This window comes from Harpia harpyja, chromosome 4 (genome assembly GCF_026419915.1).
Source record: "Harpia harpyja isolate bHarHar1 chromosome 4, bHarHar1 primary haplotype, whole genome shotgun sequence".
Taxonomy (NCBI): domain Eukaryota; kingdom Metazoa; phylum Chordata; class Aves; order Accipitriformes; family Accipitridae; genus Harpia; species Harpia harpyja.
In genome coordinates, this window is record NC_068943.1 from 31229668 (window position 1) to 31255624 (window position 25957).

The 25957-nt window shown below is 48.6% G+C and overlaps 1 protein-coding gene across 1 annotated transcript; it reads right to left on the reverse strand.

Annotated features, from left to right (window-relative positions):
• Positions 1-390: 390 nt before the first annotated feature.
• On the reverse strand, positions 391-25371 carry ERICH6B (glutamate rich 6B). The gene is given in 14 exon segments (XM_052786096.1): positions 391-847; positions 1970-2198; positions 4169-4321; positions 4548-4636; positions 6471-6616; positions 7196-7260; positions 8852-9006; positions 9207-9305; positions 10233-10357; positions 16191-16322; positions 18532-18607; positions 19844-19982; positions 22381-22438; positions 25008-25371. Coding segments are annotated over 14 exon segments (1977 nt in total). The 3' UTR covers positions 391-700.
• Positions 25372-25957: the final 586 nt, after the last annotated feature.

A 25957-nucleotide genomic window follows, 5' to 3' on the forward strand; every position in this document is an offset into this window, starting at 1 on the left:
ATCATGCGGTGACTGCAGGAGGATCCAGCCCTGTGTCCACAAACACTGCTTTCTCCTACCCTCGTGCATTTTTATCCTCACTGAACCCTAAAACCAAGCCAACACCGTGGAGCAAATCAGATCTTTGGTACAAAGACCTCTGAATAGAACAAAACCAAAAGAAAAAAGAATCGGTTGGCCCCTTACAGTGGTGGCCAACCATGCCTTTAAGCTATCTACCACCAACTGGAGCCCTTCAAACCCTCATCTTCCCTCTCCTGGATTACCCCCACTCCCTGTACCCAAGCTGTTGTTCATCCTCCCCTCTCCACCAGCCCGGGTGTCTCCGGCTGACAGCCAGAGCAGGCTCCTCAGTCACGGTCGGTACAACAAATTCCCAAAGTCCAGTTCATCAGCTGTAGGAATGAAGCCATCTCCTTCGAAGTACTGCACATTTCGGCGTATGACCCCACTGATCGTACCAGGATCCATCAAGTGCTTTCAACCGAGATGAGTTTGGTGTTACAAGGACTTGATGTACAGGGAGATGGGCATTGGGAACTTGAAAAAAGGAGCTTTATTTTTATCACAAAGTGACCGTTACCTCCTTGGTGAAGGCAAAGTTGATCTGAAATGCTGATGTAACTGCTTGCTGCGAGTCTTAAGACCTTCATTTCGGTATTTCGTGCAGATAGAAGACGATGAAACACGAGGTGTGATATCACTGAGAGAGGGGTTGCCAAAAGCATCGCAACGCTGTCTGTATTTTGAACAGCAGGTTCCTGAGCTGAATCTTTTTAGACTGAAGGAAGAGCTCCTCTTGGCTTTCTGGCGGCTTCAGCAGGTGACTTGTCTCTGGGTCTTTTAACTGCGAAGAGAGCCCGTCCAAAGCGAAGTGTTAATGCTGAACCCCCTGAAGCGGGGCAGTATCCCTTGTAACCCAACCTTTCATGCTTACCCGTGTAGCGTGTCCGGGGTGCCCTTTCCCTCCATGCCCATGGAGCACAATAACCCTACGGCTTCCCTCGGGAGGCGATCCTCTTCCAGCGCACGTACAAGGGGACTGAGGAGCTAAACTCACGGCTCTTGCCTCCTTGGGTGGGAGTGGGCTGCCAGAAGTGGTGGGGCAAGGGAGACGACTTCCTTACCTAACGTAGCAATGGGTCGCGGGAAGAAGTCTGAATTTTGGGGATGGAAGAGGAGGTGCCAGAGCTTTACGCTTCCACATACCGACCTTGAGTTGTTGCCACCTTTCTGAATAGCTCCCCCAGATATCTGTTTCCATTAGCAATACATCTGTGGCCACGTAGAGACTATTGCTATGAGGGCTGTCAACATTTGGTTTGTGCCTGCGTCGGGGAAGACAACTTAAATCCTTCGCCCTGAGGACGCAGCCCCCAAGCAAGCGTGAGGTCCTGGTGACGTGACCTGTGTTTCAGAGCTGACCACTGGTGTTTGCATCCAGTGGAGGACGGGGATGCACACCAGTAGGCTGGGACGGTCACAGTGGCACCGAGCAGGGCTGAGCCCTGGCCAAAACAGCATTTCCACCTCCAGGGAAGTGTCAGAGGTGGAAATTTGAGTGACAACAAATACCAAAGGATTTTGGTGCTCCTCTCCCCAGATGCTCGTTTCGTGTTAAGTGAAATGCTGTTTAGATAAAATCAGGAGCTTTGTGTTTGTATTGACATTTAATATAAATGTTTTGAAAAGAAATAGTGTTTCAGAATAAATTTGCTGTTCTTGCCCTTTAGCGACAGCATTTCAATCTTATCTAAATGCTTTCCCGAAAGGGAATTTCATTAAGATTCACACGGGCAGGAAATTTGCTTTTGAACAAAATGGTGATTTTTCCACCTGAAAATTTGTGACCGGCCCCATGCGGCAGCCCAAAGGTTATCTCCACTGGGAGGTTTCCCTGCTACTGCTGCTCTCCAAGGAGGTGATAGACAGGAGCTGGCCGGGCTGGGTTACTACAGCGAGCGCTCACCTTGAGCCGGGACCCCACGTTGAAACGAATACGATCGCTGCGGCTGGTGAACAATAAGTGGATTTGATCCTGAGCCAGGATTTTAACAGTGAGGTGGCCGTTCAGTTTCATGGTGATGGGCTGGAAAGGAGGGCTGTGAGTGTGGTGGCTGAAGTCATGCCACTTCCAGCGCTTCTGACTGTTCCCTGCCCGGTCCAAGCAGATCGCGGTGCAAGGATCCAGGGCAGCCCTGGGGACAAACGAGAAGCTGGATGAATCCAGAGCTGACAGTTTCCCAGTTCCAAATGCCATCTTTTGTCTGCAGTCGGACCAAACTTCTTATTTTTGCCATCCAAGAGTCACTGCTAGGACCTGATGCATCAGGTCAGGGACTGTTTTTTTGGTAATAGTTTTTGTCCTATGCTAAAAGCACGCTACAGAAATTGGCCAGCTCCTGGGAGAGCAACAAGTCCCCGAAGGGCAGAGAAAATCCTCGGGCAGTGCGTGGGCTCTGTGTGTGTGTGAGTCTCCCTTTTCCTATTGCACATCAGCATCTTCTGAAAGTCCCTGTACATGGTAATTTCTTTTGCTCTAGCAACCTTTATGCTAAAAACAAGTCCTCCGTGCGTGCGTGTGTGATTGCGCGCGTGGCTGGGTATGGGAAACGGCCTTGCCAAACTACAAAGGAGAGAGAAATGCAGCGTGTGGGGGAAAACAGCCCATAATTACGGCATACAAATACAAATTGATACTCCCCATCTCATGACAGGCTGAGAAGGCGGCTCTGGGCGCTGGAGCATCCCCCAGCCGTGGCATGCGGAGAGTTTTTATCATTCACGGCGTACGTTACATTGAGTTTTTCCTGCCTAAGCGTGAAGAAGTTGATTCTCAGCAGGCTGCGAGAGCGGCTCAGCCTCCCCCAGTGTTACCTCATGCTGCAGCTCAGAAAAAACAGCAGGGAAAAAAATAAATCTAACTTTGCAGCTGTGATGTGCTACAGCTCCAGCCATGGACAAGCCTGAACCGGTCCATATGCGGGACAGACGACCTACCCACAGGCTGTTGGTTTTCTGTTTTCCTCTCATCAAAGCTATCATATTCTTTTTATAAATAGAGCGGTCACCGAGCATCATCCTTAATTTACAGATGCTGGGAGAGGCTGGGGGGGGGGGAGTCGTAGCAGCCTGCCCCAGCTTGATGGCAAGCCAGCAGCCGGTGCGTGGCTAACACCAGTGGGGAGCGTGTGGGCCGGTGGGGTGAGGAGAGACCCGCGGCGGGGTCGGCGGTGGTTTAGTGCTGCTACGGATCGCCTGGGTGCTGGGCTGTAAAAACCTGGCTGCTGTGTGATGGATGAAAGACCAAACATGCCTGCAGGCAAACGGTAGGACTGCAGGAGTCTGATGGAAGCATTATTGCAAAAGCTATTTAAAATTATTTGTAATAGCCAGTTAGACATTTAAGATGTCCATTAATTAGCCTCAGCATGGGGAGGACTTGTAAAACTGAGATGGGATTTACTGATTCCCCCAGATACTAGCTTTCTGAAGAGGAACTTTGGAGACTGGGGATGGGGTGTCGGAAAATTAGTATTTGATGGCTCGAACGCCAGCAGTTTCTACTAAAGCCATCGGTCACCTCATATTACAAAGACTGCAAGAAATTGGTCACCTAAGTCATTCTTTAGTGAGGAACTCTCACTGGATATTAGAAACAAACCAGAAGCAACGCTGACCTCAAGCTAACCGACTCTGGCTATTGAGGCTTTCACTCGTGTGCAGATAATAACCCCACGTTTTTCCAGCGTGGCCACCTGGGGCTCTGCGGGAAGCTGGTAAAATAGATTCGCCCTCATCCCTGCACTGTAATGGGGCCAAAAGATCTCCGTGGCCGTGTGGCCAGTCTTGGCCGAGATCAGTCCTCACGCCAGGGTCTGTGGACAGATGTCACTGGTGATGGAGATGGGGCAATCCCCACGTGCCCTGCATGGTGCCTGCACCCAGCACCTGGGTGCAAAACCCAAGAAGCCACCGCTCTGGTGGGCTGCAGCACAGCCCTCCCTCCTTTTCCCGTGCTTTCTCATGGAAAAAAAAAAAAAAAAAAACAAAATTGGAACAAAAAAATGAAAATGCTTTCACCATGCCTTAAAGCCCTAGGGTGCCACTGGGGTGAGTCGGGGACGAACTGGGACCCGGTATCACCTCTGGGCTTGCCGGCACTTACCAGAGGTGGCCGTCGGGGTGGAAGCAGAGCCCGTGGCCGTGGCTCCCGAAGGCAGCCCTGATCTCTGGGTACCTGCTGTCCTCCAGGATGCAATAGGTGAACAGAGCTTCCTTGGTGAACGTGATGAGAATGGCCAAGTTGCCCGACGGGTAGCTGAGAAACAGTTAAGGAAAGACGAGCCCGTAGAAAGCCCACCGAAAAGCATGCTTGAGAAGAAAACCATCATGGGACAGTGTCTGGGGGGGGGGGGTGGGAAGTGACCCAAGCCTCCACCACCCTTCAGACAGCCAACGCCAAGGCCACCAGCTCTGTAGACCTCATTTTGTTGCAAGAGCAGCATGAGTTGTGTAGCCAGCCAAGCGCTGTTGCTGCTGGATACTAAACCTGACCGCTTCCATCCAGGAACAAGAGGAAAAATGTCTGTCCGTCAGGATAACGTCGTCTTACGGGCTCAGGAGAACGGCAGTGCTGTAGGAGCAAAACCAAGGTGGTGAGAGGCAGGTAAGTCATGGGGATACACAGGGGATGGGGATGCTCTGCCCGAGGTCTTCCTCTCCCCACACTGGTACCAAGCCCAGAGCACTGCCAGACCATCACGTTCCACACTTTCCACCTAGCCTTGTTTGGGTTTGTGGGGGTTTTTTTGTTTGCTTGCTTACTTTTTAATTAAATCCTTTTAAATAACTGAGGAAAACTCATCCTTCACTTCTGTGGTTTTTTGCATTTCATGTACAAAGCTCAGCTCTCTTATTTTATGTTATTAGCTGCTCTCTGATGATATAATTTGCCAAGAGCCCTCTTTCCATCAGACACACAAGTAATTTATCCTGCAACATACTGACAAGCAAAATAGAAACATGTCTTTGCTAAGGGCTTAGCTCCCAGCCTTACAAGGGAGCTTGGTTTAATGCTTTCTAATAGGAATAAGCAGCATTACCGCCTGCTTCCCTGGGAAGAATGGAGAGCAGCTAGGAAACGGGGGAAGCTGGGAGACCTTGCTGTTCCTTTTTAACATCTTTGTTAAAAGCAGCAGCTAATTCTCATGTGCAGAAAGGGGCCGTGCTCGGGTTTTGTCTGTCGCAAGGACCTGAGGGACTCGTCCGCAGCAGCTCCCAGGTGGAGGCATTTTGTACATGTGAAGTGGCTGACTCTAGCCATAACTGCAGCACTAATTTATAACCTGAAGATGCACATTTTGGCTCTGCAGAATAGCTAAGAATTACTTCCCGGTCGTAAGGGATGGAGGGGAACCAAAAAGCAACAAACCGACGATATTGTTCCTGCTTTCATTTTTCAGGCTTTTTATGAGGCTAAAAAGACAGAGGGTCCCAGGCAGGAGGATTTGCTACCCCTATATTTCAGGAGGGGAGAGCAGTATAAGGCGCTTCTATGTCAAAAATAAAAAAGCCAACAAAATCACTGATTGTGTAATAAATCACAGGTACTTTTCTTGCACACCCGCAGAAACTGCAATGCTTTCTGGTTTGGGAAGGGAGAGGAGAGGCAGGCGAAGGAAAAGAAGAGCCGTGCTGCCGGGGGCTGAGCTGGCGAGGGGGTCCCATCCAGTCCCTGGCTGATGGAGTGGGCCACCAGTCTCTGCTTGCCCTCTCGGAGACACTGGGGCTCGGAAAACTGGCCCCAGGGAGCTGCTTCTTGTAGCAGCTGGGGTGGAGGGGACACCCCGGGACACACCATCCCTTGCTGGGCACAGCGGTGATGCCCCTACTGATGAATTCAAGGCTGCCTGGACCTGTAAGGTTTTTGCCTGTGCTGTTAAATTGTTGGATTAGGGCTTGGCCCAGGACTGAGAGTGCTCCCCCAAGTGATTCCTGGCTGAGGAGCCTGGATCTGACGCTGCTGGGCAGTTTGGATAAGGCAGCCTGATTTGGAGGGTGAGGGATGAACAGTATGGAAGTGAGTAGACCAGGGTCTAAGGCTTCAGTTTGGGTGGAAATCACTGACTGGTGGTGTTCAGCCTTCAAGCTGCATAGGATGCTCCGTAAGTAAAAGCCTTCATACATGGGTGCCATCCCAGTAAAACCACAGGGACACCAGACTCAGCTTTCCACCCCAGCCATGAATATCTGATTAAATCCATCTTCAAACAGCCACAAGTTGGTACGTCCCATCAACTTAGTGCACCCACCGATAATCATTTTATTGTTTTGCTGAATCAGGATCTTCTCCGTATCTCACGGGAGATATCTAAATGGGCTTGACTGGAACCACAGGACTCTCACGGGGTATGACACCCTACAGCTCTCTACAATTCCTGCCTGAAAAGCAATAAGAAGAGACCCACCTTTAAGTGCTCTGCAACAAACTCGCTGTCTGGCTCCAGCAGGTCTTCTGGAGGTGCTGATGTCAGTCGGTGCTTTTTGAAAGGGACAGTTTTCAGTCTGACAGCATATTTGTTTTGTTCTGAGAGTCTGAACGAGATTCTGGTCCCTGAAAAAAATTTTAGAAGGTTGGTGTTGAGGAGAAGGCGATGCAGCTCTGTTTCTCCAAGCCTTGTATCATGGATTATTTGGAAAGGAGGGGGGATGGAGGGAGAGACTGAGGAGTTTTTGTGTGTTTTGCCTTGTTTGAGGAGAAATAAGTGGAAAGGCAAAATCTTACCTAACTAGAATGGGGTGGGATCTGTGATGCTGCAGGATGGCTTTCCTAAGAGATGTAAGGGATCTCCTCGGTTAAAACAATGAAACATCCAGCCCATGAACAGCTGATAATTACTTATAGCAAAGGATGGATTAGACATGGACTAGCAAGTCTCTTCTGTACCATCTCCTACTCATCTCAACCAGAGGACATATGGTGATGACAGGCCTTCTAGACAGGGAATTATGCAGACCTGTGTTTTGAGAAACTGTGAAGGTTCCTGGCCACTTGTAATTAAGATTATGGCACCTTTTACTACACAAAGGGCTGGAGTCTCTGCTTCTTCTCTAGGTGCACTGAAGCTGCCTTGTGCTTCTGGCTCCAGGTCAAGCCCAGCAATCACAGCAACTCACTAGGAAAGGCACTTACAGGCAACAAATCTCAGATACTGCTGGAATATTTCCCTGTAGCTCTCAAAGCCTCCTTCGCCTAACCTAAGATCAAAAAAAAAGGGAAGTTAAAAATAAGATCAAATTGTTGGCTAATGACACCACCCACTTAATCTAAAGGAAAAAAAAAGTATCATCAGGGGATGTTATATCAGGATTCACGTGAAGCAATGCAAATGTCTGCATATGAGATTGTCACCATCGATGGCTTTTATAGCCAGAGAAATGGGAGAGCCATCTCACTGCAGGTCTGATGAATGGTGCAGTAGAAACACCTATTTCCCTGCCCTTCTGTCAAGGGGAGCTGCAGGTGATGGGTGAAGGCGTGGGTATGGGCTTACAGAAATGACGTGAGTCCCAACCCTCAGGACATGCTGCCCACGCGTGTGGTCGGACACCCTGCCCCACTCCACCTGCACCTTGTGCCCCCGACTGCCACTCTGGTCTCTCAAGGCAAAACTCAGCTCGCGTGGCTGGTGGGACCGAGCGTTGCACGCCACGTACGCTGCTGACCCGTCCAGAGCCAGAAGACAGACCCTACCCAAAAGGCTCAAACCAGATCCTACCTGGAGACCTGGTTTAGTGGGCATGGATGATAGCTGGACTCGATGATCTTGAAGGTCTTTTCCAACCGAAATGATTCTATGATTCTATGATCTGAGTGGCACTTGAACCTCATGCTGCTCTTCTGTACCCAAGGGAAATTTTAGTGTGGGCCGTCGCTCCCATGAAGATATGATGGCACTTACAAGTCAGACCCCAAAGGACCAAAATAGCAGGAGAAAAGGGGAAACAGCGACAAAGCATGGATAACTCAAAAGTGATGCGGTCCGGTCTCTGCCCACCTTGGTGAGGTCAATATGCCCCAGCCACGGCCACCCATGGTGTGCCCTGGGAGAGATGCGTCTCTAGGGGGGTGAAACAGGAGTTAGACCCTTCTCCTGCTACTGAGCAACCTGGGAGGAGGTTGGGAAGTCACATCCATGTCCACCAAGGCTGCTGGGTGTGGGGACCGAAGCAACTCTGGTGGGAAGCTGTGTAGGGGCTCTGCAATGGGAGGGAGACCCCAGATGGGGTCAGGTGCCTTCAGGGTCTCTTGGCAGAGAACAGTTACCCGGGGTTTGACTTGGGAAAAACTTTTGCCATCTGGGAAAGCATGTGGATCCATTCTTCTTTCTAGGGCACTTCCTAATCTGCAAATGTCACACCTTCAATGCCAAAATTGCAGAGATGGAGCAGCTGATGGCGGCTGAGCCCTCAGCTCTAGCTTCTCCTTATCAAGCCATCCAGTGCCTTTCTAAGGGCTCTAAAGTGAAGATAAGTTGCATGAGGCCTCTCAAGCAAGTATTGCCTTGGCAGCACTGAACCGTCCTGGTCCAGCATTTTATTCTGGCCCTGTTTGGTACTGTTGCATACTCAGGACATCCTGCCTGAGACAGGCGATGGATCTTTCCTGCCAGTGGTACCATCATAGGACTGATATGAGGATGCCTCAGTGCTTGCTGGTGCACGTGGGCAGCAGTGCGATGCCACAGGTAGGTTTCCACCAGCAAAATTCCCTGGGACCAAAGGGACATGGTGATGGGGCTCCCCTCCTCCCACCAAGGCCTGGGGCTGCTCTCCCTCAGTCCCTTACTGTTGCAGCAGTTTCTTCTTGATGCTGCTCCTCAGCTCAGCTTGGGAAGGGTCGGCACAGGGAGCTGTGTCCAGCTCTTCCTCCACTTCATCTTCACTCATCAGCTCTTGGATGACAGCGTCAAACACTTCCTTATATCTCCTGCAGCAAAAGAGCTGTGGGGTGCAGCGCCCATCAGGAGCGGTGGGGCTGGCATGGGGCACCTGGGTGGACCAGGGACCTCCTCACCCTCCAGCTCCCACTGCCCACATCCCTCTCCCCTTCCTCTCTGCCACTTCCATGGGGTGGTTGCTCTCCCTTTTGCCAGGAAGAAACTTATGTTACAGGCATGCTCACATGGTCTGGGTAGACTCACATTTTCCTGGGGCTGTTCCTTCAGATCCACCACTGTTGGGATCGGCTTTTCAGGAGCGCTGCAAAAGGTGCACTTTGCAGAGTCATTGGTCCAGGCGGTCTCCCCAGAGGACAAAGGAAATTCAGCATCAGCATCATTGATTTTTTAAAAACTAAATTGGGCTTAAGTCTAGGCTGTTCCCATAAAGGCAACCAAAGAGCAAAGAAAGGCTTTAAGCCTTTTTAAAAGGCTTAAAACTTTAAAAGAAGTTTTAAAAAGCAGCTCCTGTCTCTTCTTTAAAAACAAAACCCTGAGAAACTACTGGTAAAGCCTGCCAGTGTTAAGGGCATTTGGACAATGCCCTTAACAACATGCTTTAACTTTTGGTCAGACCTGAAGGGGTCCAGCAGTTGGACTAGATGATCATTGTAGGTCCCTTCCAACTGAAAATATTCTATTCTATTCTATTCCATGTCTCTTAAAGGGGAGAGCATCTCCCCTTTGGAGCAATGTTTGCTCCATTATCAGAGAAGAGACACTACCGTCCTTTCTCCCCTCACAGCTGCAGGAGCATCAAACCACCTCCGCAGAGCATTTTTCTGGAAGCTGTATGCCTTTTCGGGAAGACGTCTTGCCAGACAGCTGGCAAATCCTGCACTGCCTGGCTCTAAATGCAGCAACAAGAAATTACCAGGAGGGGAAAACATGCTCGGTGGGAACCCACGGCTCCGAGGTGCACCACTGGACAGGGAGGAGGAATCTTCCACCAAAGCTGTTCGCTTTCTCCAAATTTATTTAATGCTCACCTCTGGTGCCATGGTGTTGCTCAGCCTGACTTCTTTTGTCTACAAATAGCAGCGGCAGCTCTCCAGCCTCTTCCCCCAAACAAGGATGCACCCAGCAGAGAGAGGTTCTCCTCACTGTTGCCCACCCCGGCACCGACCTGCAGCCAGGCACTGCTGCAAGGTGCTGCTCCCCAGGGAAAAAACACCACTGAAAAAGTGCACGTCCCAGTAATTCCTGGTTAACCGGCCGGCTGGGTCTCACCTCACCCAGGTGGAGGGCAGTCACAGCCATCCCGTCATCCTCACACTCTCCTCCCGTGGACAGCGGCTCCTCGTCTAACTCCAGCCTTGGACTCCCTTGGGCAAGCTCAACAGGCTCCCGTGAAGCTTGTTGCAAGGAATAGTTGCCAGTTAGCTCCTATTTATTCAAAGCAATGTCTCACAACTTTGCGTACAGTGCTTTTCTCAGAGAAAGGCTTTGCCATCCATTGCTTCCCCTCCGCCTCCTCTCCTGGGACCTCAGGACTTCTGCGCACCTCTTTTTGTACCAGGGCCCAGCTTCAGCAGAAGAAAGGGCCACCATAACCCTATCCGTCTCTCACTGGTCCCATAACAGTCTGGTGGAGGGGGCAGACAAACATCCCAGCAAATGGCATCGCCCCCCCCCATCTATTTGTGCAAGGGGAGAGGGAAATGTGCTGGCTAGGCATGACGCCATCCATCCCCAGAAGCACCAACTGATCTCCTGTCGCATGCCAAGAGCTTGGGAGACTACATTTCTTCCCTCTTCTTGGGACCTGGCACTTCAAATTTGAGAGGGAAAGCTGCTAAATTAGCCTAAGCACTGTCCCTTGCTTTTGAAATATTCATAAATAATCTCAAAATAGCAGTGAGCAGGGAGAGGAGAAGTTTGCTGATGATATTCAGGGTGGTTGAGGCAAAGGGCTGACTGTGAAGAGTTGCAGAAAGACCCTCATGGCACTGAATAAAAGGGTAATAAAATCACAGATGAAATCTGATGTAGATAAATGTAAAGTGATGCGCATGGGAAAAGACAATCCTAGCTTTACATACAAAATAATGGGCTCTGAGCTGGCTATTTCCACTCGGGAGCGAAATCTTCAGGTTATAATGGATAGCTCTATGCAAATGTCAGCTCAACACTCAGTAGCAATCAAAAAAGCAAACAGAAAGCTAGAAATTATTAGGAAAGGAGGAGAGAGCAAAACAGAGGAAATCATTATGCTGCTGCGTAAATCCATGGGCTCCCATCTCTTGAATACTATTGTGCAGTCCTGATTCACCAATCTCAAATATGATACAGAAGAAACAGAAAAGTTACAGAGGAAGGCAATTGAAGATGATCAAAGGCATAAAAGGGCCTCCATTCAGGGAATGACTGAATAGATTAAGACTTTTTATCTTGGAAGAAAAAAATGACTGAAGAAGAAATATGAACAAGTTTTGTGATGGGAAGAGTGGCGTGACTGGGGAACAGCTGTTCACATTATTCAGTGCTCTTCAAAGGAAGAGAGTGATCGTCAAAGAAAACTATCAAGTGACAAGTTCAAAATAAACAAAAGAGATTTTTAGCTGTGACACTCCTTGCCATAGGCTACAGTGGATGTTTAAAGCTTGTGTTGGTTCGATAAGGTGCAAACTAATCGATGGAAGAAGAATCCCTCAAGCCAATCAAGGGCGATTAAATGCAGAGGTGGTGTCTACAGTTCAGGAGGTTCCCGAGTCACAGACAACTGGGGGAATGGAGAGTATTCTGCGAAGCATGAACAAATGTTTGCTCTATTTTCGTATTGCTTCCTGAGCATCTGCTGTCTCTCATCCAGGGCAGGATGCTGGGCCAGGCGCACTTTGGGGCTGACCCTTTGCAGTCAACCTTACGTCCTGCATTTTACACCAGGCCATTTCTCCCACTAAGGCCAAGCAGCTTAAATGTAGCCCGAGGTGTCTGGTGCTGCTGCTTGTCATCATTTCTGATGCAGCCCCCCGCATCACAGAGATATAGCTGCTTGGTGGCTTTCCAGCCTGAACACACCAGGCGCGATTTTCGGCTTAAAAACCCTTCTGCCAAGACCTGCAGGAAAGTGCATCCCCTTTTCCTTTAGCTCCCAAAGCAAAAGCCTCTGTAGGGCAACCACTTCAGAGCACGGAGCCCTTCTCATGGGATACCCCCACCGTGGAAGACGAAGCAGTGACCTCTGTGGCTGTCGGTGGGAGCCCTGCAGCAGACCTGAGTGACCGAGGGAAAGCACCAAGCCGCCTGCTATCCCCAACAAGCACAGTGACATAAAGCAAAAACCACCCCCTGCAGAAGCCTGGATTGCACCATCTCTTCCCATCACCAGGTCTGGGACCTGAGGAAGCCTCTCCAGTCCACCTTCTCCCGCATGGACAAGTCTTCTCCGCAGGTCCTCAGCTGGAGGCCAAGTCGTTCTGAAACACGGCTGATAACCAAGGGATGCACCTCATGCTCCATGCAGGTCTCTAATTTCACTGTGCGGTGGAAACGTGACCTGGTGGTGGCTGCGGCTCAGAACAAGGATGTTTTATGGCAGTTGGGTCACCTTCCCCTAGCCTGACCTGGATCATCTTGGTTTTTATCGTTCTAAGGCAGCATTCAAAGAAAGCGGCTCCCGTTCTGCTTGTGATGCATGGCTACAAATGACAGGAGAGCAAAAAAAGTAAAATGTGCAGCAGTGGCTTGCACAGTTGGTCCAAATCTGAGCGATTCACTCAAGTTTTCCCCCAGTAAATTAAAAACAAACACTTGGACGCTCCGATGACACTCTTCTGGCTGAAAACTCACCACCTTAATGATAGGGACATTTATGTCCCTGTGCACTTTTCCAAGGTTGCCTTAAAAGCCATGCCTTGGCTGTTTACCAGCTGATGGATACAAACTAGGAGCCTCACTTTGCACCTCCTTTCCAGCTAGAAATGAGAGTGAGGGATAGTGGCTATTACAAGGTAATCACACCCCGGGGAAAAATTCCTGAGCTCAAGTATCTCTGTTCCCCACATCAGGGTAATCTCCTTGCACTCGGCCAGCCATTGGCAAGGCTTGTCAAGCTAGGCTGGCTTGTCACTCTCAGCGTTTAGGAGTCTACCCTATTTCTGGAGGCTGCTGCATCGCCTAAGCAGCCTCGTGTTGACACTGCGTGCTCAGTAATGCAGAGGGGAGGCTTATTTTTCTGAAAAACCAACCTTTTTCACCTATAAAGCCTAACTCAAAATAAATGTAAGGCCAAATTCTATTCTTATTGACACCTGAGCTATTTTGCAGCAGCTCCGAAGGAGTAATGATGATATATGTTGAAACAAGAGGACAATCAGACATCTGTCTGGTCGATTGATCTGCAGGAGACGGAGCACAAAAAGCTCCATTACACACACTGAAGCAAACAATCTGATAGCGATAGTTATGGGGAAAAAAAAAAAACCAAACCAAACCAAACAACCAAAAGACACCCCACCCACATTTCTCGGTCCTAGATTTCCATCAGGAAGGAGTTCCTGCTGTGTTTGGCTCTGTAGGATAGGGAGAGAGATGAGAGCCTTGAATGTAGAGTGTCAACTGCAAGTGGGCAAGAGCAGGTCTTGGCTGCAACCTGGGGAAAACAGGTGGCTTCCCCTTCCTCTTCCTCTTCCTCTTCCTCTTCCTCTTCCTCTTCCTCTTCCTCTTCCTCTTCCTCTTCCTCCCTCATTGCAGCTGCCCCTCTCACCCTCTCCTCCTCCTCCTCCTCAAGGCTCCCCGTCTGTCACTGTTTGGGGGTCCCGCTGCCCCCAGGGTCCCCCCCAGCAGACAGGCAGACCCCAAGCTGGTTTTTTAGCCACAGAAAAGCAGAACCCTGGCACCCCATGGCCACACTGCTGGCACAGGCTCCTCGCTCCCGCGATGGCCTGATTTTAATATATTTGCGCTGAATAATACATATTTCTTGTGAAGAAAGGCGGGTGTTTCCGTGCAGGGAAGAACTTGGCAGCTCTGAATACTGAGCAGATATTTCCTCAAAGCAGTAGGATTCGACCTGGTAATCAACCCTATTAGCATTAAAAGGAACTGTCTAAATGTCAAGCCAGGTTCAATAAATAAGCACTAACACATTTAGAAATGGCTTAGAAAGGGGAATTAAAAGTTTTGCTGCTAATTATGCTCCTTGTTTTAGATTTTCTGTCAATTGTAGCTCTTCCATTCAAATGAGACAATCATTTGCTGCCAAGATGAAGGACATGAGACGGCCTCAAAGTTGAGGGTGGGCAAAGCTGTTTATAGATAATAGAGAGCTAACGGGGACCTCAGCCCCTGGAAGCACCGTAAGGATGGGGTCAGCAGCCCTTTTTGGTCAGGTCCTTTCCAGCCTCCTGTTACGGTGGGTCCCAAATCGTCTGATACCTCTTGATCCCACCAGCGTCGGGAAATGCCAGGAGACAAAGGAGAGGAGGGCAGGCTCCTCCGACCAGCTGAAGGCATGCAGCCCAGGAGGTAGGCAAGCAGAAGCAGGGAGCACAGCTTGCTGGAGGCACATTTTTATAAGCAGCTTCAGAAACCAGTGCTGGTTTTACCAACCAACCCCACTCCTCTGGACCCAGCCACCTCCAACGCTGCCTGAATGGAAGTGGCTCACCCACATCTGGTGCTTTGATGCGGTAATGACATATAACTGATACTGATGGCAAAGGCTAACCCACTCTGCCCCATAATGTCCCCAGTCAATCACGCAATATTCTGTTATTGGAAAAACTCATTTTTGCCCCTCCGATGGTAATCAGTCTATGCCCTGAAGCACGAGGCTTGATAGCCTGTGTAATTTGCAACCTAGCTAAGTGTAACTGCAGATGTTAATCCTATTTATACAAATGCCTGACAAGCAAAAGTAGGGATGGAGGGACGAGCTGCAGGGTGTGGGAAGGCATAAAGCTGGGTTTCCAGGAACTCTCCTCCTGCAGATTTCAAGCTGCTGGACCCCAGCAATGGGACACCGAGAGGTTTGGTGTGGGCGAAGGGAGGTAGCACAGGCAGCGACTCTGCAGTTGTGCCCTCCTTTTGCCTGGTATCTGCTCTGGAAAATGCTGGAGCAGAGCTCACCATGGAGCATGTCGCCTGCTCCAGGTAACCACCCTCTACCTAAGAAATGTGTCTCAAAGCTTGTTGTGAAAATAAAAACTAAAAAAAGGAAAAAAAAAAAAGAAAAAAAGAAAAGAAAAGCAAGAATGTCTTCTTTCTGCCCTTTCCCCTTTTCTCCCCAGAATGAGCGCTTTTCATCCCAAACAGAAAGGAAATGCTTTGCAGTCCCAGGTCTTGTTTTCACAGCCTGATTCCTCTGAGGACTGCAGATACCCAGACAGAAGAAGAATAGAGGAGTTACCTTCTCTGCACTATTTTGTCACCAAACTTTCAATGGACAACCGGGAGCATTGTCTTGCTGATCTTATCTCCCCTGCTCTCTGGAATCAGCTGCTCTTCCCTTTGCAGTTTTTGTTTTGTAACACTGCTAAATTTCTTGTCCTCTAAGTTTAGCATCTAATTTATACCCACCTCTGCTTTCAATGTCTCACTCTCTATCCCCCCCAGTCTGCCTGTCTCTTAATCCCTATTCTTGTTTTCCTCTCCTCCCTGGGGTCTGTCCTCAGTTTTTCATTCATATCCCCACAGCTATTGATAGATATTTTTTCCTTTTTTAATCCCATATTTCTTGTCCTCTTTCTCAGATTCCCAGTTTTCCTTCTTTCATCCCCTTTCCCAAACCACATATTTTTCTTGCCTCGTGTCGTCTCTGACACCCCATGTCCCACGCAGCTGAGACGTGGCAGAACTGAAACCCACTGAAATTGAGGAGGAAGACCATGGGACGAAGAGGGCTGCGACCCTTCGGTTTAAGGCTGGTACTCCCAGACATCCACTTGGCCCTTTTCTAGAGGCTAACTCTAGTATTTGGACAAAAATGCTCCCATTCACATTTCCCTTCTCATTTTTATCATGGCCCTGGATGACTAGACAGGATGACTTGTCCTCCATGGCCACCAAACCGTGCTAATCTCTGATCCACAGCAGCAAAAGGAGGACTTCAAATGCTTCAGCCATTCTTATGAACAAAAAGTTTTTTTAGTTTAGCCTGGGATTTTCAAAGGATGGTAGGTGGGCACCTAGAAAACACAAATTTATCTCACAGTGGCTGTGATTATGCCAAATATCGCACTGTACCTTGCTCATACAGTCCTGCTTGGCTATTCTCCTCTCCATCCTCGGCCGCTGCCTCTTCCTTGGTTTCGGTTGGTTCCTCCTTATCTCCAGCCTTGGAGTACACCTCGGTGTCCCTGGAGAGCACTTCCACGGCTGGAGGGAAGAGCAGAATTTCCCGTAGCATGAGGACACGGCGCCGAAACTGCTTCTGCACCAATACAGCCTCTGAAGGGTGCTGGGTGGGGTGGTGGGGACCACGTGCCTGGGTGGGCGAGCTGAGCATGACCTGCCTCTGCAAATACCTTACCTGCGCCTTTTGAGGAGGGTGTCCCACGAGTCAGGAGACCTGTGTGAGCTCAACCAAGGCCCACGGTCATCCCTGTAGGTGAAGTGCCTGAATTAGGAGCCTAATATTGTCAACAGCAAGGAACAGGCACCTCCAGCAAGCGATTCGGAGGAGTAGGCACCTAGCCCAGGGAGGATGATATGGGGACACAGTTCTCTAGTTACCCACTCCTAAAAGGGCAAGAAAAGGCATTTCTTCACCTCGCTGGGGTGCAATGAGACCTAAACACATTAAATAATATATTCTGGGTGAACTGCACCCTGAAGTGATGCTCAGTTTCTCTACCGGGCTGCACAGTACTGAAAATACCCTCCTAATCACCTGGTGCAGGACTAAACTGTGGGAGGAAGGGTTATGGGTTCAGAGAGGCACCGAATCTGCTCCCATCACAGGTGGGTGCTCAAAACGCGCTGGTGATGGGTACTTGTGCCTGCGATCCCTCACTCCACCTATTTCACTGAGGAGGGGGGAGGAAAGGAGGTCACTGCTTTGTAACTGCAGGAAACCCCCCGATTTCTAGGAATTCACGCCTTTGGGTGAAATCTCCCCAAACAAGACTCAGGCCTCACGGAAGAGAAAGGTTTGATGCTAGCAAGCCTGGGTTTTGCAGGAGCTGTGACGCACCGATGACAACGGTCCCATCAGGACAGGAGGGACCCAGTGTCGGAGGGACCCAGTGTCACAGGGACCCAACTGCCCAGCAGCGTTTCCAGCCGCGGATTTCCCTGGATTTGTTCCCTTCCCAACAGCACCGCAACACCCAGCACCCTGTTTTGTTACTGCTGGCACCATCCCTTGTCCTGCAGGATCAATGAAACAGCAGCATTTCCGTGGTCTTATTCCAGGTTTAGCTGACCTAAACCAAGCACCCAAAATCCCCCAAACCCAAACCAAGGAAAACCCAGCTCCACAACTATGTCATTAAGAATGATACCTCTGGAAAACATAGTTATAGACTACACCGAATTTGTTGTGCTTTGTTTTCCTGCGCTTCATCTCTAGGGACGTCTCCCACTTGGGCGAGAAACATCGGATGCGCTAAGAGCACATGCTTGTGGTGCACACAACGCTTTACCTCACCAACACATCCTCTCCTCCTGCTTACACCGTGTCTTGTTTGCTTTTCAGAGCAAGGCTGTGATGGCTTGGCCCTGTCGCACATTTCCATAGCTGCAGGAGCCCTGACCGCAGCCAAGAGCCCCCGCTTGCTGTGGTTCCAGCTGCAGGGTTTAAGGACAGCAGAGAGGATGGGCTGGCAGGGAATGGTAATATCTTTAAGTATATCCATTAATACAGATGGAAAACAACAGATGAGCATTTGGGTGCATTTGCTGCTTTCTTTCAGACCTGAGAAAGAGTTGGTATGGCCAAGAACACATTTCCCACCCCAACTGTATACTACAATTGGTCTAATAAAAATGTATTTCATTTGCCTACAAAAATCACTCTTCTGGGCACTTTACAGCTGTAAAGCCCTCTGTTTTCCATTCCTGGCTTCCTTTAAAAGGCCAGGTCTTGCTGCTTATATTAGTGAATGCACCAGACACATGGTACAGCCAAGTGAGCACTGCTGTAGGAGTCTTCACATTATAGTTTTCTAGGCTTGATCCTCCATGCACTTAAATTGATTTTACACTCATGGTACTCCTGGGGCACCCAGGCAGCTGCTTCAGGTTTTCGCCACTTTAAGTAAGATTAGGATCGGGCCCAAGAGCTTGTGTGCCTTGCAACAGCCTACGTGTTGCAGACGCTTTTACTTCGGTGAGCTCCTATCTGTGTTTCCAGGGGACAAAGAGTAGAACTGGGATCCACAACTGGGATGACTGCAATACTGATGGTCAACTGTGGGAACAGGCAAGCAAACTCAGATGAAAACAGGCAAAACTGGTTTAGGATCTGGTTGTGATGCACGTGCCTTCAAGTAGTACTTGGTCCTTTTGGCATCCCTGAGATCATGTGCAGAGGCTGGTTTGGTCAAAAAAGGTGTATTAAAACCAGAATCTTAATGCCACTCACCTTGGTCTTCTGTGGGCTTAAGGCTGCTCCCGCCACCCACAGCCTCTGAGCTCTTCTCTCCTATTACTGAAACAGCCTAAACATCATGTTTTAGTTATAAAGTGAGTTTAGTGGATGGAAGGGTGGGAGGGGAAGGGGGATTAAATTTACTGCTCCAGTGACTACAGATCTGAAATAAATCTCCAATTCAATGATAGATCAATAACACCAAGATTGGGTTTAAATTATTAATAAACTATGAGAAACGAGGATAATTATTCTATGAGTCACAGCTCTCTAATGCACTGCACATTTTTTCTCTGAGACATCTGCATCGAAGCACAACCTGCCTATCTCTTGGCAGAAAGCTGTAGCCAAGAAGTTAATGCTTTTTGTTTTGCTAGCTAAGCATTTCATAAACCCTCGTGGGCTGAGACAGCCTAGTGACAACGTTGTGCTTCTCTCACAGAGCAACTCTTAGGCCAGGATCCCCTAAAACATTTAGGTGTCTAATGTGCCCCTGGAAATCAATGTGATTGATTTGAATCACATTTGTGAATGGTGCAGAAGGCCCTCAGGTCTCCTTCTGAACCTGGATGGCTGGGGATGGAGGAGTTGCGTTAGCCCAACAGGAGATGCTGGCCTTGAAAAGTGACCTCGGATGGTTGCAGAGGCCCCTTTTGCTGGGGGCAGCAAGGAGGGACAACCTCAGGACTGCAGGAGGCAGGGAGGGGAGGAACGGCTTTGGCACGTTGCTGGTAGACTGCAATGACAGCACCATCGAAACGCTCAGGAACTTCAAGTGAAGTTGACTTTGCTCCCCCTTTTTGGGCAAATAATAATATTCCTCCACTCTGGGTCACGACCATCTCTGTTGAGTGAGACAACCCAGGCTGGCACAGGCGTGGGCCGGAGATGCCGAACACGTCTGGGCATCCTCCCACCTCAGGACGTGTCATCCCTCAGCTCCAGCATCGTGGCTTAGGGTGGTGATGCAGAGCAAGTCTGACTTCAAGGAGCAGCTCAGCGCAAAACCAGCTCATGCCTGCTCTTTGACAGAGCGGGCTGGGGTCGTATGGGCTCAGAGCACTCTTGATGATGCTCGTCAGCTGCCGGGCTATGGGGCGAGGTGCTCAGCATTGCCCTGGCTTACCAGGAGGGTGCCTTACTTAATAGGAGAGGAACAGAATTCAGGATATTGGTAAGAGGATATTTATCAAATCAAAATTTCTGCCAAGCAAAGCCTACCTTGTGAGTATTTTTTTTAGTAAACTGATGCCAAAAGCCACTTTTAAAAAGAAATCTACAGTTCTGAGTACTTGGGATTTTGTACAGGGCAGCTTTAAATGAATTTACCGTCCTTCCTGGCAGCCAGGGACTCATCTGAATAGCTCCACTCCGTCTGGGTCATCTCATCTTCCATGTCGTGCCTTCTGCTGTGGCAGGAGACAGGATAGATGTCTACACGCTGTCTGCAAAGAGGTGACACCGGGTGGGATGCTCGTAGGCAGTTCACGGTCCGTGGGGAAGAGGGCTGTAGGGTTTAGGAGCAGGCAAACTTTCCCAGCAGTTTCCAGTGATTCTCGGTGGCGTTCTTTTGGGCAGGGAAGCACCAGTCACCTTAAATGAGTCCTGCCTCAGAAGATGGGAAAGTTAGGTCTCTGCAGCGTGCGGAGGGGAGAGATGCACTTGCAAAGCTAAGGACCGCAGAGTGGAGAGGGGCAACGGCCAGCCCCCCAAAAACGGGCAAGGAGGATTGGTAGCAGCTGTGCACAGAGTCATCTATGGACTTACTGCTTTCCTTGCCTCTAGTTCACTGGATGAAACAAGGTTGTATCAGTCCTAAAATCCCTCTCCTGCTTATCTCTGCTCACACAGTTCTGCAAATGGCATTAGGTGAGCCCTGCTCCGCCAGGCGATACGGCATCGCTCTGCACCCCACGCGGGTTGGGGGTCTACTGGGGCACCCCTCCTTTACCACAGCACATCCAGCAGCAACTGGGGCTTTCCCCTCCCATTCTCTCCTTTCACCTGAAGCTGTTTGGCAAGGTGTGAAATCATTCTGAGCCTACAACACGGAGCTATCAAGGTGTCCAGCTGCTTCTATCTGTGTAACGCAGGGAGAATTTTTTGATTGCCCCTGTGATATACTAATTTAAAGATGCCTGTGGCCTTGGTGAGTGAAAAAAAAAAAACCAAACCCACACCAAAAACATGAAAAGAAAAAAAGATGCTGAACAAACTGTGGTTGGGGCATGACTTGATCTGATTCAAGAGAAGGAGTGAAGGGCTTTTGATTTTTTTTTTTAAGTTATCTGCATTAGTAATTCAAAAAGGCCTTTACACATCACTGCTTTTTTATTAGTTACCTACAAATAGTAAAGGATTCTGGGCACAGCACACACAAATTAATGCATCCGTGGATGAAAACTTTCAAGGAATAGGGGAAGCAGTGATGCTCTGGTGCCTCCACCGCATGTTTGCTCTCCCAGCCCTCCTGAGGTAGCAAAATGCCGTCATCTCTGCCTTAAACAAGGAGCAGAGCCCAGTAAAGACCCACGTGCAGGTTAACTGGGACAGGTACCGAACCCAAATGTCACGGGAGCCCCCGTTCCTGGGACCGAGGGGTTGGCAGGTGACTCGGGCTGCTCCGTGGGTCAAGCCGGTGTTTGCTGGAGGATGGGACGTGTGCTCAGACGGAGCAACCTGCCTGCCCGTGAAGGGTCTGGCTGCAGCCCCAGCAATGCGTGGGCAGCCGGCTGCATCCACCCCAAATCACGGCCAGTTCCTTAAGGACAGCTCTGGCCAGCCCCGCTAGGAGCTGGGATGCTGGGTCCCCTCCAGCTCACCCAGCAGCAGCTCCCTGCCTCACGGGAAGGCACAAACCTCTCAGATGGGCTGGAAATCTTGGTTTTTTTGCATTTGTGTAATGACTTTCTGTTAGCCTGGAAACCGTAAGACCGTTTTCCCTTGATATCGCAACAGAGGTTTTATCTCAGACCGTAACATTTTCATAATTTGGGGAAAAAATAGAGCCTGCACTCTTTCAGGCTGCAAGTTATGAATTTATAACCCTATAATGAAAAAAACCACCTTGCCGCATGTTCATGTAGCAATACAACAGCTTTTCCTTAAACAGCTGCTTATATGCATTTCCCTTGGTGCCAAGTGCATGTAGTAACATCTTTCAGGAAAAAAGCCAAACCATCCTTCAGATATTCACGTAAGGAATGTTATCAATGAACTGAGTGCCATTTAAAGTACACTGCAGAAGAATTTGGTCTTTATTTGTCTCTTGAACAAGCGTGTCTACTCAATTTCTCTTCTCTCCCCTTCTCTCTGTCTGCAAGGAAGATTAGATACGTCTAACGTTTATATCGGACAGCCGAAAGGAGTGAGCTACATCCCCAGCTGATGTAAATCCATGTTGCTGCAGCAGCATCGGTGGTATGAAGGGTGGTATTAGGCTGATTTACCGTGGCTGGGGAATCAGACCTCCCTTTCCTCCCCAGCTGGAAGAACAGCCTGCAAAATAAAATCACACACTGCAGCCGCTTCGAGAGATGCTGCACAGCATTTATCTGTCTAACAAAAAAAAAAAAAAAAAAAATTAAAAAAACCTCTGCAGAGGCCAGCAGCATCCCTTTTAATACAGCAAATGTGGAGGGGCCCAAAGACAACCACTCGGACAGACATAACTTCCAGTTTATTAACAACAGAGGCACAGCAGTGGCTGCCAGGCTGTGGATGTCTCAGGCATACTGTAAATCTCCAGTTGTTAGATGTTCCTGATGCTCACACGCGTATAGCATAAATACAGCCTAACGTGACTGAATTATATAGAAAAATGTTACCAATTACTCTCCTTACTTGGATTCCTTCCGCTTAGAGCCAGTGGGCTGAGCTGACAGGGAATCTGTCGCTGGTGCTGGAGGGGAGAGAAAAAGGTTTCTTGAAAAAAAATCCAAAAAAGATCCTCTTTTTGTGTAGAACAGCAGGGTTTTTTCTTGCCTTGAGATTTCTTGCCATTTCATTATTTTGTATTTCAGATAAAACCTTCCCACCTTAACGACGAACATTTTTCCCCATCAGTTTTAATGGTATAATAAATTGCGGGAGAGCGAAGAAAAAGCTCCCAAAAATGAGCTGTAAAAAAAAGTTGCTGGAGACCCAGGGCAGGCTTTGCAGAGGAAGAGGCAAGAGTTACAAGCTAATTTACTTTGCCTTTCTGTTCAGGTTTCATCTGTAAGCAGCTTGGGTCTCCTTATTTTACCGACTCTTTGGGAGGGCATATTCCCATGCGTGTTGCACCTTCCCTGCTCGTGCCACAGGCTGGATGTTTCCCTCGAGCACAGCAGAACTGGGGGCTGTTGCAGCCCCCATCTACTGGGTTAATTGCACATCTCAGGTCAAACGGTCTATCAGATAAGCCAGTGCTTAGGCAACCTACCTGAGTGCCACCATCCCAAGTGGCTTTATTTCCAAAAAATCAGAGAGGACAGAGGGAGAGATTTAGGGCAGGCATATGCAGAAGGTGGTGGGAGAGAGGAGAGGCACCCGTGGGCATGTAGAGGTCTGGGGAAAGAGCACGGGCATGGAGGCATTTGGGGAGGGCAGTAGGGTGGCAGAGGAGATGATGGTGGAAAAGAAAATGTAGAAGAGTAAGAGACGTGGAAAAAAGAGAGGCATGGTTGTGACAGGGCGCCAGAAAAAGCATTGGAATGAAGGTTACTGATCAGATTACATAAGCCACTCTTATGAAGGATAAAAAAACAACGAAAAGAGGTTGAAAAAGGCCAAAGAAGCCCTGTGAATCACTGTACTGTACAAAATTCTTGAAGACATATTAGCTGTTCACTCGTGGTCCCTAATGAGGCATTCCCATATTTGATTTTCCTTGGTAAACCTACTTGTGTCTAAATACTAGCCCTCTACTGGAACAGGCTGAGAGAAACTTCATATTTCATCTGAATTTTAAATTCTGATGTGGAAATCCAACAAGCGATTGCCTGGGATAGCACTGAGAGAGGTTTCAGCATGCATTTGCTTCCAGTCACTTGTGGCTGTTTCAGATCCTCAGCCTCTTGCAGGGGCAGATTTGTCCTCAAGGATGCAGCTCACGTGTATGCCTGCTAAGAATACTTGATTTCCACATGGAAAGCTCTTCAAAAATAAACCTTACGTTTGCAAACATTCGATTTTCCTATTCTTGGGAGCTGACAAATTTGCATTGAGAAAAATGCAAAAGTGAGCAGAAAACACTTCTGTTGGCCAACCCCCAAGGAAGACCAATGCATGAATTCTGTAGGAAATAGGTAACCCTTTACTTCAAGGATTAGCCTGGCTCTTTCATGCCGGCTGTGCCAAAGCAGGCTGTGCTAGGGGCTCTCCTACAGCAGGTGGAATGCATGCTGATAGCGTGTTCAAAGAAGAAATATGGAAAAAGTCCAATCTTCCCCATAAAAACCTGATTTATACTTAGGATAAGGCCAAGTTGTCCCACTTGGACACCAGTTTGGGATCCAGTCTCTGTTGCAGAAAGCCAGATTCTCCCTATGTAGGGAATCAGTTGCTGGTCCCCACGGCTGCTGTGTGGTCCATTTCCAGTGGCTTTTGATCGGGCCAGTTGTCCCTTCCTCACCCAGTCACTGGGAACAGCTGTGACCCTGTCCTGCATACAGCCACAAGCCACATCCTGGCTTGCAAGCAGAGGATATGGGCTGTGTCACCACATGCAGCCAGAACCAAAATGGGACAAGGTCTTGCCATCCTTAAAAAAGGGGTTTTTCCCCCTATAATTTAGAGGGTTTTCCTTTCCGTGGATTAACTACATTTTTGTCCCTGCTATCTGCCTCTGAACATTGGCTGGATTACTTAATGAGCTGTAAAATATTATTGAAAGTGGAGTATATGTATATATAAAAAAAGTAAACATAGCTTGAGCTATCTAGTAAGAGAGATAATTGTCTAATATTAATTTTCTGGCATTTACATGCAACAGAGCAACTTTGTTCCAGACAAAACTAATCACAGTATTTGGACTCTGAACACCTCGGAAATTCAGGAGTGCTGCCTAAAATGGATGTGTGGGTTCTCTGTTTACACTCTGTCCTGGCTTCACTCTGCTTCTGTTTAAATTCCTGTTGAAATCCCATTTTTTCCAGCTGGGACACTTTGACTAGCACCTTGCATTTGTGATGAGCTCTCTGACAATCTCCATGGTTAGGATTCAGGTCTGGGTGCTGGTGCTCCTTACCGTGCTCTCACAGCTCAATACCTTTGCCCCAAACATGGGACAAACCAGCCCAGCAGTCCACAAAACCACAGCCCTCGCTGGCAGGCAAGGAAGGGCAGGCACATGTTGCTCCTCAAAAATCCATCACCATTTTAGGTATCCATGCATGGCACTCATATTTACCATATGGAAACAGAAATGTTGGAAAGATCAAGGACAGCTGTCTTTCTCTCCTTCCCTCTAACAGATCGCTGACAAATACCTGTTAATAGCTTATCTTTCCTTGAAATTTCTTCAGAGGTCTTCCAGCAAACTCCTTTGCTATTTTCACTCTGCTTTGCAGGAAAGGATGAGGAGGATCCTTCAGGCTCTGCTTCCCAGACAAGCTCTGTGCTGCTTTTCCTAGTTGTGTCTTTGTTGAAGTGAGTAAGATTAGTCTGCTTAATATAATCTTGTATTCTCTGCTTATTGAAGGCTTCTTTAGAAGTCATGTACTCCTTTTCCAGCCTTTTCACATTTTCCACTGTGAGAGCAGAGCTGGAATCTGATGAACCAGTCCCAGGGGGAAATATTTTTGGTTGGGACTGGTTACTGCCAGGCCCTGACAGCTTGCATCCATTAGACATATCTGCAATGCATTAAGGAGATGAGAATCTTCAGCAACAGGCAAAGTCAATTCATCATTCTGGTAACAAAGAAAGAAAGAAAAGAGAAATCCCATTAGTCATTTACTCCTGACGGCCATATTGATTGATGTAGTTAAAATGTTCACACTAAGATAACCTTATTAGATTGAAAATCACTTTCTTTTCAAGAGGATCTACTAGGCTCCAATTCAACAAAGCACTTAAACAAATACCTGATATTAAGGGCATGCCCAAGTCCCATTGGTGGAATATTCTTAAATAGGTTCCACCTAACGCTTAAACACCAAAGCTTAAGATCGCTAAAAAACGTGGCATAATGCCTATCTGTGCTCAGACAGGCCCAAACTTGAGCAACCAAATACCTCGCATCATAACACGCAATGGTACCCTCGTCTCCACTAAGGCTGTACTAAAGATTGCATCAGTGATTTCATTATTAACCTAGTTTGCTTTGGCTGTAAAAATGCTGTACAGCTGAAACTTACTGTATGCAGGCTGGAACAGAGTGCACTTTATATTCATTACTAGTACTCAGACAAATTATTTTGGACGTTTTATGCTACAC